The sequence below is a fragment of the Gouania willdenowi genome, unplaced genomic scaffold (assembly GCF_900634775.1).
Source record: "Gouania willdenowi unplaced genomic scaffold, fGouWil2.1 scaffold_196_arrow_ctg1, whole genome shotgun sequence".
Taxonomy (NCBI): domain Eukaryota; kingdom Metazoa; phylum Chordata; class Actinopteri; order Blenniiformes; family Gobiesocidae; genus Gouania; species Gouania willdenowi.
The window spans coordinates 343972-354817 of NW_021144947.1; the positions used below are offsets into that span (position 1 = coordinate 343972).

General features: G+C 41.6%; 1 protein-coding gene across 1 annotated transcript; it reads right to left on the reverse strand.

Moving 5' to 3' along the window:
* Positions 1-7576: 7576 nt before the first annotated feature.
* On the reverse strand, positions 7577-8536 carry LOC114458838 (ATP synthase subunit a). The gene is made up of 2 exons (XM_028441214.1): positions 8398-8536; positions 7577-8193 (listed from the first exon to the last, which is right to left on the reverse strand). The coding sequence occupies exons 1-2, from the start codon at positions 8534-8536 to the stop codon at positions 7577-7579; spliced, it is 756 nt and encodes a 251-aa protein (XP_028297015.1).
* Between the last annotated feature and the right edge of the window lie 2310 nt (positions 8537-10846).

The following is a 10846-nucleotide window of genomic DNA, read 5'->3' on the forward strand; positions in this document are numbered from 1 at the left end:
CTTTAGTTAATCAGACTTCACATTGATCCAGGATGTGTTTCCCTAGTTGTATGTTTAACTTGCTGATCGTAGTTTGGAAAATTACATTTATTAAAATCATCAGCTACTATAACCACAGCGTTGGCATGGGAACACTCAAAAGTGTGTAAAATGTTGCTTAATTCAGTCTAAGCAACAGAAGTGTCTCCGCCCATGAATGTACGTAAACACCACAGAAACATCACGGAGAACTCCCGGGGGAGATAAAAGGGGCGGCATTTCACAATAATAGATTCAAGTTTGGTTTACAATGACACAATTCATGCAACAGAGTTTGTTAATAAGAAAACACACAGATTTATCTTTCATCCTGTCCAAGCAGGGACAGAGAAGCCCAGTGGCTGGAAAGAGGAACCCGTCACTGTGAAGCCACGACTCAGAAAACAGAGCATTCTCGGGCCTCGTGCCGGGGCTGGATGCGGCTCAGCAGGTCATCCATCTTGTTCGGCAGTGACTGGACGTTTGCCAAGTAGATGGAGGGCAGTGGGATCCTCGACTGGTGGCTGCGTAACTTCACCAACAGCCCTCCTCGCTTTCCCCAGTGTCTGCACTTCTGCCGCTGGTAGCCTGTAGCGTCCCTGCTCAGGGGCTCAGGTGTGCAGCGTGTGTGGTGATGTCTCCGCCCAGTTCCCTCACTCTGCTCCCGACGTCTGTGGCCTGACTCTGGCCTCGTTTGCCTCGAGTGGGGCACACATCAAAGTCAGCGCACCTCAGTCCAAGATTTACGAATGACGATCCACAAACTTCCTCCCGGATCCTCAGACGTGTCTCGTGGCCATAGCTAACAGTGGCAAATGTCTCAATAACCCACAAACATAAAACAGATGGCGCCGCAGTCACTGTCTGACTAACCCTAACCCTACTCTGAGGTTCTTCATGGAAAAATGAAAAAGAAGACAGAGTACAGTAAAAACCCACAGGTAGAAAGCAAACCACACCACTGTACACCAACCATTGTAACTTCCACTCTCCGTCCTTTTGAACCAGTTTGAACAAATTTCAATCTTTTCTTTTGGATTAACTCTTCAATGCCTCCTGTTTATTATCTTGACAGATTTGATAAAGGCATCGAGATTTGGGAAGAAATCTTGTACATTCAGTTTTTTTCTGATAAGTGACATCCAAAAAGTCACTAATGTCTTTGACTGAGTGTGTGTGTGTGTGTGTGTGTGTGTGTGGGGGGGATCTGACAACTGTGACAGCATGTCATCCATGTCCTCATCCTCATTATGCTGAGGATGTTTAATGAGTCAGTGGTGGTGAGTGTGATCATCTACTCTGTTGTTTGTTGGAGGAACAGACTGAGGGTCACAGACTCTACAGACTCATCCACAAGGTCAGTGACGTTATGATTAAACTGGACTCTCTGAGAGGAGGAGCCTGTTCAAGGTGAAGGACATCTTGGTCAATGAGTCCCACCCACTCCGTGATGTGCTGGTCAGTCACAGAAGAACCTTCAGCACCTTCAGAACCTTTAGAACCTTCAGCACCTTTAGAACCTTCTGCACCTTTAGAACCTTCAGCACCTTTAGAACCTTTAGAACCTTCAGCACCTTAGAACCTTCAGCACCTTTAGAACCTTTAGAACCTTCAGCACCTTTAGAACCTTTAGAACCTTCAGCACCAGGCTGATCCAACCATGGTGCTCCATAGAACGTCACAGGAAATCATTCCTGTCTGTGGAGATCAAACTGTATAATTCACAGCTTGATTGTTGGAAATATATAAATCATAATTGTACATTTGTATTATTATTATAATTATAATTATTATTATTATTAATCTTACTTTATTTTTTACTACTGTAATGTGTGTGTATCTGATCAATATCTTTAACAGTCTTTTACTTAATTAAACACTTATTTAACGTTTATTCTTTCTTTCGTCTTTGTTAAACGTTTTATTCTTTTATTTGTGACTGTAACAAAAACAATTTCCTCCTGAGATTAATAAAGGAATTCTGAATGTGATCCTCCCACTGCACTCTGCATCCTGGCTCCTCCCTCAGCGCCGGGGGCGGGGCACTGTTTACAGTTTCTCCTGGTGTTTGGACTTTCACTTCTCGCTCACTCTCCATGTCTGTGTTATTAATATTATCTACTGGAACCTCCAGTGGCTCCTCCTGCTCTGTCACTCGTGTTCACTCGGTCCCTGCGCCGCTGTTTCTCCGTTCCCCGCCTCCTGCTCGGATTCTCCAACTCGGGCTTCTCGGTGAGGGCAGGATGCACACTTATGCCCCCCGTCCTCACACTCAAAACACCTCAAGCTTCCTGAGCTCACATAGAGAGTGTAGTGTCTGTTTTCATGTTTAACACATCACTAAGATCATTAAGATACATAAAGTCTCCTCAGTGACTGCTTTTTCTTTGCCAGGGGGCCCCGAGGTGGGCCCCGAGGGTCTTCCCCCGCATGGGTTTTAAGAGAGAGAGAGGGTGAGAGAGAGAGAGAGAGAGTGAGAGGGTGAGAGAAATAGGCGGGAACAGAAGATGGAACATTAGAGACAAAGGAAATTCATGATAAAATGAAGTATTACCTAATTGAGTGTTTTTAGGTAAGTTTATTGAAAAGTGGGGTTTTCTGCTCAATAAATGGTGCAATTGTCAATATATGTGTATTATTTAACATAGATAATACAGATGTTTTTTTCATAAATGACTTGACTTGTGGTTTGGTGAACATGTGAGGACAGCGTATCTCAATATCTATCATTGTTTAATCTTTCTCATCTAAGAAACGGAGCGCTGCCCTGTTGTGGTGCTCCCGTACCTGTCCCCCCCATGTCATACTGTATGTTATTGTCTTTTATGTTTCTTAGTCGGGATGTAACTGAGACTGAATTGCCCCTCAGGGATAAAGTTTTCTGAGTCTGAATCTGTATCTAATATAAATATAAACGAAAAACCCTCTTTTATGCCCCTCCTACAAGTAAAAGTGAGGAAAAGACATGAATAGTTGTCAATGCAAGGCAAAGGAAAGACCCTCCTCATACAGCAACTGGTGTGTGACCAGCATAGCGGGACAGCTGGTGTGACACAAAGAATACATTCAAGACTATGGAATCTAAAATAATAATAATGGAACACGGACAACGTCTAACGTATTCATGCACTGGAGGAGAGGTGTGCAGCCTTATCCGATAGCAATGCTAGGCTAGCGGCGAAGGCTGCTGAGCTGCAGAAACATTTGAACCACTGACCTCCTGGAGTCTATTGAGGGACCCAAACCTGCAAGTTTCTTATCTTTTTATTTATTTATTTTTTTCACTTGTGTCTGTACATGTTGTCAAAGGTCAAAGTTTAATCATTATGAGACAGTAATGCATGTTTGGTTATTGCAATGAAATAAATTAATTTACTTTATTGCTTAATTGTGACCATCACCAGCCCTCCCTAAGGAAGGGTAAGAAACATTTTATTACAGGGAGGATATAAAAAGGGAGAGCAGTGTTACACCTGCGTGGAGGTAGAGGGGAAAGGGAGCAGGGAGGAAAGACTCAAGGCAGGAAATGTAAAGTGTGGAGAAGAGTTGATTATTATAAAGTGAGAAGTGTAGTTGTAGTTGTGTATATTGTGTATATTGTGTTGTGTAATCAATCCAGTCAGGTGACCAGCGTGAAGCTTAGCTATAATGGTGGTGGACAGAGGGAAGGAGTGAGTGGTAAAACCTAAAACAGGTATTTAGGATCAACGTGTCTAAAGTTAAGCCCAGTTTTATCTACAGTCTAAGACATGTCAGTGTATCATAGACCAGTGTATGTGTAAGAACCACTACTGCAAAACCAGGAGCCGCTCCGGGCCCGCAGATGCAGCCAGGCCACCCCCCCATGGACGAGCAGCCCCCCAGATGCCCCCGAGATCCCAGGACGAGAAGCAGCCACCGCCCCCCACATACACACCTGAGCAAGGGCACGGCCCACACCACCAGAAGACCCCCGTCAGAACAGGCCCAGCCAGCCGGCCAGGCCCACCAGACCCCAAGAGAACCCCTGTGGAACAGAGAGCCCCCAAGGGCGAGCCCCCGGGCCAAGCCCCCGCGGGAGGTGCCCCCCCAGCCCATGAACCGTCCACAGCCTAGCAGGACTGCACAGCCCCAGCCGACGCAAGGATAGCAGCCTCACTGGACAGCGCAAGCCACGGGGTAATGCCGCCAACTGGCATGCGAGCGACCCGCGGCCACCCCCCACACCAGCGCAACAGGCCGTCCCGGACCCGCACACCGTGGGGAGCGCCCCCAAAGCAATCAGGAGACGAGACAAGCACCAAGCCACACCCGAAGGAAAGAGGCACCCCCACGCCTCGCCAGGCCGGCACCGCATGGAGAAACCCCACAAAGAGAGCCCCCAGCAACACCCCCCCACGCCGCCCAGAGGCCCACCGCCTCGCCTCGCCAAGCCCGCCCGCACCATCCTGATGTATTTGCACTCCACACAGCGGCCCTGCAAGTTTCTTATCTGACCTTCTTCTCACTGCAGAGGGTGAACGTTCTCCATCACATGGGTCTGAGTACGAACATGACCCGAACCTTCTAGTTCTCCTTCTGGGTCGCCAACTAAAGGCTTCCAACCAGATCACCCAGTTTAGACCAGTCAACCTCTGACCCAGACAAGATGAATGATATATTTAGGTGCTTCTACTCTAAATTGTATACCTTTATAATATATGTAACTGCACAAAAAGAAGTTTTTTTTTGGAAATTATCTCGTTTTTTTTGCTATAGAAGTAAATGACAGGCGTTGTGAATAAAAGCTAAGTCGTGTGTTTTTAAGTTCATGAATTATCTTAGTATAAGTGATAGCAACATTCACTAAAATAATAAATCTACAAAAATGCAGATGTCACTGATCAAACAGACCACACAACACAAATTAAAATATCCAAACATGTACAGACTCTGTAACACACACTCAGCGATGCTCCTTGTTCTGTCTTCATTAACTGATAAAAATGTCACATATAATCAGCGACTCTATTCTTTATTACTTAGACAGAATAACCTTCAGAAACCTGCTGCCCACCGTTTTATGTCTTAATTAGGACGACTGTCAAAAAACACCCAATGCCTCTCATCACAATTTAAACAGAGCAAAACATGAAGGCAGAGAATAATGAGAGAATATTCAGTTACGGTAGATGGTGCTCACACACTAACAAATTAAAAAAAAATCAGTGTGAACCAGAAAAAGGAAAGTATGTTTATTTAATATTGTGGAATACATCATATACATAAAATATGTCATTTAATCAGTGGTGGGCAGCACAAAAATATTTCTGATGAAGTTAAATGCATGATTTTATGCAATTAACTTGCATAATTTTTTTTCCGTGCATTAGCAAAAATTAGCTAAACTAAAGTCAAAATGTACTTTTATTTATCAATAAAAGTGACATACAGTAAGTGGTCTGGTACGGGGAGTTGGCACTGGCTGCAACATAGCCTGGAAGCTAGGAGATTCAGGAACCCTAGTCTGGAAGATGAAGACACCAGACAGCATTGGGCCGTCCTCTTCCAGCCCTTGGAGGCTCCGGGGTCCTCCGAAGGCCCCAGGTAAGGGTTGCTGGGCAAAGCTCTGTTGTCCTGAATCTCCCCAGATCTCACCCCGAAGATGAAGCTCTGCCAGTCGGAGAGCTGGTAAAAAAAACTCCTCTCTGCTGAGTCCATTGTGGGCGGGATCATTCTGTCACGGTCTGGTGGTGTGAACACAAAGGCAGAGAGAGGGAGGCAGAATGTATTGTTCTTAGATCCAGTTCATGTTTCATTCAAAAATCCAACATTTGGGATTGGGAAGAACGGGCCACACCTGGGTGGAAACACACGAGGCAGTTAATCAGTCACAAACCAAACACACTGACATCACTGGGAGGAGGAGCCACGAGCAGGAATCCCTGGAAACACAAAGACGAGTTTAACACAAGACACGAAAAACAGAATAAACTAAGAACCACAAACAGAACCTGACACCTTCAAATACATTAACTCAAAACATGTACAATTATTTACATAACATTATTAAATATAATTTCAACTGTATATAATTTTATACACTATTGTTTTCATTGAGAAGGTATTTTTTCAGCTCCAGAAGGACTTTATTGAGGCCAAATGGCTCCGTTGAGAATAAAGATCACAGACTTATTGATTTAGTTGATGTTAATTTGTTCCTGTTATTGTAAATGTTGTTAATCATCTACATTACAGATGATTTTAAAAGATTCCACAAGCAGTGTTGGAGTAATTACTCAAAAGAGTAATTAATTACAGTTACTCGTTACTTCTGTAAATTGTAATGAATGCATTTTCTTATTCAGTACCAGTGAAACGATATATATATCATTATGTATAATAGATAAAAGAAAAGAAGTTAAAGTCAGTCACAGCTTTAGTAAATCTAATAATGTCAACACCACTATCTGGTCTGGGTTCAAAATAACTTTATTTAGCATTTATCGCCCTCAGTTTCCTGATTCAGGAGCTTCTTTTACAATTGAGACTTACACAAATTGTTTATTGGGAAACTGTACAAACAAGTTAATGAACACTGCATTCACTGCCCAGCATTATTTTAACTGATTAAAAAGATGGTAATGCAATATTCACTGTAAAAATATTCACAACACAACACAAATCAATATTGAAATGTTTTTTTCTAAATTCAAATAGTTAGAACGCTTGAGGAGAAAACTTGAAAACATCAGTAAACGTATAGCTACCCCCAACATGTAAATCATTGTGTAGAACCAGTAGAATAAATAGGGAGTGTTGTAGAATGGGGCTGGGGGATGGGGGGGGTCCCTGCTGCAAACAACACGTGACAGCACTGGCCTCGACACAGCTGACGTTAACAATAATGTAATTTAATTAAAGCCAAGATCCAGCGCTTCTCGCTAAACAACAGGGTTTTGATTTTAATAGGTGATGAAGATCAGCCCCGACCAGTCTGAGCCACGGCAGGACATCAGTTCACATCGGATCACACAACGTTCCATGGTTAGGGTTAGTGCAGGTACCAGCGCTTCAAAAACTAGCATCAGCTAATGGAGAGGAAAAGATCACACAATAAATAACTCATAATGATGCTTTCAAAACGGTTTTTATACAATTGGAAAATAAAAAGTAAAAGAAATAATAAATGCTGGAAAGTATAAAGAGACAGTTACAGTTTTTACCCATTGCTTGAACACTATAGACACATGCTTAAACCAAAGTATATAACATAACTTAAAGCTGTTGTTACTATTCCTTAAACAAAGTGTAGCCTAACCTTAAACAAAAGCGCTGCTTTGCACTTTAGTTGCATTTCCGTAACACACTTGCTTCTTTCTGCTACACACTTGTTTCTGCACACACTACACAATATTTCATACACAAGAGACTTAGTTCAAAAAGGAAATCTCAGGGTATTGTTGGGAAAACACATCTATTCAAAACACAACATTGGGTAATTCAAAATAATTAGACACACAACTGAAAATACTTAGTGACAAAATGGAACATTAATCAGCAGCTACAAAAATGCATCAGTTAAGCCATTTTGTGAACTTTACAAGCATGGAGGCATGGAGAGGTAGAGGTAGAGGTAGAGGTAGAGGTAGAAGTAAAGGTAGAAGTAAAGGTAGAGGTAGAGGTAGAGGTAGAAGTAAAGGTAGAAGTAAAGGTAGAGGTAGAGGTAGAGGTAGAGGTTGAGGGAGAGGTAGAGGTAAAGGTAGAGGTAAAGGTAGAAGTAAAGGTAGAAGTAAAGGTAGAGGTAGAGGTAGGGGTAGAGGTAAAGGTAGAAGTAAAGGTAGAAGTAAAGGTAGAGGTAGAGGTAGAAGTAAAGGTAGAAGTAGAGGTAGAAGTAAAGGTAGAAGTAGAGGTAGAGGGAGAGGTAGAGGGAGAGGTAGAGGTAAAGGTAGAGGTAAAGGTAGAAGTAAAGGTAGAGGTAAAGGTAGAGGTAGAGGTAGAGTAGAGGTAAAGGTAGAAGTAAGGTAGAAGTAAGGTAGGTAGGTAGTAAAGGTAGAGGTAGAGGTAGAGGTAAGAGTAAGGTAGAAGTAGAGAGAAGGTAGAGTAGGAGAGGTAGGTAGAAGTAAAGGTAGAAGTAAAGGTAGAAGTAGAGGTAGAGGTAGAGGTAGAGGTAAAGGTAAAGGTAGACACACACACAGAGAGAGAGGAGGACATTGTCTAAGAGGCCATGCAAAAACAATGATTTCAGATGATATCAGAGTGACTTTGTTGGATCATCTCATAAACCATGGTCTGACTATGAGGGAAGCAGAAAGTCCATCCTAATCTAAACCAGTTCACAGTTTTCACCATAATAATGACATTCTGACTGGAAAACAGGTACAGTACGTCTTCAGACTGTATCTAGAGTATTTACAGTACTGGACCATATCACGTCATGGTACAGGATAGACCACAGCAGCCCAGGTTTGTTGTTGTTTGGGATCATTTTGGTTTCCATCAGGTTGCTCTGGTCCACAACTGGTTCATCAACCATCACCCATTGGAAGTTACTCGCCATTACTGCATTCTATATTGGACTTTGCTTGGAGATGGCGTATAAAACCACCAACCACATGCCCGTATGCCTCTCCTGTAGGAAGTGGATATTGTACCAAAGCTTAGCAAGAAAAGACATTGTTTGTGATGTTGATGAGATCCTGTGGTCAGACCCCAACAGACGTATGGATCCATAAACACACTCGCACACAATTGTGTTTTTCCTGTTTACAGAAGTTTGTTTTATTTCTGCTGTAACTGAATTTACTGTACTGTGAAATACATTACTGTAATTATTTTGAATTGAGTATTTCATTTTTTGATTGATTTGAAAACTCTGTTAAACTGAATAAAAACAGTGAAAACTAAAGACTGCAGTGTTTTATATAAAGTAAACTAATGTGTTGCTGCTCATTTGAAAATGTATTCATATGATAGAAGTGTGTATCATTTTATTATTACAGTGATATTTAGACAAAGGATTGTTAGGTTATGATAGAGTTTATATTTGATATAGATGTGGATGTTTATTTCCCAGTCTTGTGTCTTATTTTCTGTGTTTAGAGTTTTCATACAATGAACCAAATCTTGCAAAACGTGTTCAAACAATGGGCGAAAACTGTAATGACTCACTATTAAATATATATAAAAATATGTCAAACACTAAAGCCCTGAGTCAATGCTCTGTGTCATCATTGTGTAAATGTGGTGGTCAAAAAAAGATCTATTATCACATTTACATTTACAAATTAGAAGTTTAGCACAATGGTTCATTAGTGTGTGTGTGTGTGTGTGTGTGTGTGTGTTGAAGGTTATGGATGCTCTTCTTCTGGGTCTGTGTGGGTGTGTTTGGTTAATTTATCTCCTCTTTTCTTTTTAAACAAGAAAGCAACAGTTTCATAGTGGATCAGCTCACCCCCCCCCCCCCCCCCCCCCCCCCCCCCCCCCCCTTAATATGATAAATATTAGATTGACTCAGCCTAGCATTCCACTCCGGGCCCCCTACACCTACCAGACTAGGCTAGGCTAGGCTAGGCTTCTGCGGTCAAAGAAAACGTCTCAACACCGACTGGTTTGACCAGAACAAACCAGACATTCAGATAAACTCCTGAACCTCCTATAGACCCCTTAATGGCCCCCCATGTCATGAGTGACGTCACAACTCTAGCTGGAGGCAAAAACAGGAAACATCGCTGGCTAATCTCTGGGGAGGCTAGTAATGTTACAGCTTTAGAATGTTGTGTGTTTGAATAGGAGGAATAACGATAGTGGCCGTAAATTAAAGTTTTATAGGATTCCAGTGGACACTCGTGCTCAGAAAAATGAAGACAATTGTGTTTTTGCCTCCAGGCTAAGCCCCGCCCAACAAAATACATCACAATGTTTACAAACAATCAAAGGTCTATTGAGAAGCTTTTCTTCCCCAGGTTTCATCTGATTGGTCCGTGTGTTTTCAAAGATAAAGAAGTTACTTCTAAAGGTTCAAACATAATAAAGTGTAGTGAGTTCATCAGGACAAATAAATACAAAGCTCAGATTTTACTATAATGTGGAAAAGTTCTGGTACCTGTTGTTGTCACACAGTCTGTGTCAACCATCGTTAAATATACAGTAACAGACCCAGTGTTTCAGCTCCTGGTGAACCAGAGGTGGAGCCACATAGTGTGTGAAGTTATTCTTTTTTTAATTTCAAATATGTTTATTAACAGTTGTTGATTACATTGATTGCACACATTTTAATTATAATTCTATCAGTAATATTTCTTCCAATGTAAACTCACCATGTTTGGTTTGGTTTGCAGCTCCCCCTACAATATAAAGAAAGTGGAATCATCCAAGATGACTGTTAAAGGAGGGGCCACTGGGGAGGAAGCAGCCTGTTTTATTTGTTTCAGTTATTTAATAGAGAATTAGAAATTTTAGTTTACATTTATATTTGAATGTATAATTACGCATATAGTTTTATTTAGATAAACTGCTCACATTAGATTAATTATGGGTTTCACCAGTTGGTATGTTTGTAATTTCCCTCCTATTTATCTTTGTTGGGTAGCCCCCCCTGGTACAGTAAATAAACCCACCATGTCATTTGTTAGGTTCGTTAGGAAAAGTTACATTCCTGTGTTTCTTGTGTTGGACTTACTTTACTGGTGCATTTCTGTTAACTAGAGTTTTTATAAATAAATCAAATCATATTTTTTGAAAACTACACTTGTGTTCACGCCTTTGATGTTTGACCCTTAACAATGAGTTATGATAAAACCACACCTTTAAAGGTGCAGTCTGCAACTCTTAGAAAAGTGACTTTTTGTCATATTTGCTAAAGCTGTCA

Excerpts from the sequence above, each read along its gene's own strand:
- LOC114458838 (XM_028441214.1), bottom strand. The coding sequence starts at position 8,536 with ATGGCGAGTAACTTCCAATGGGTGATGGTTGATGAACCAGTTGTGGAC. Across the intron at positions 8,194-8,397 it reads CCATGACGTGATATGGTCCA|ACAATGTCCTCCTCTCTCTC; the intron begins GTACTGTAAATA and ends ATGGCCTCTTAG.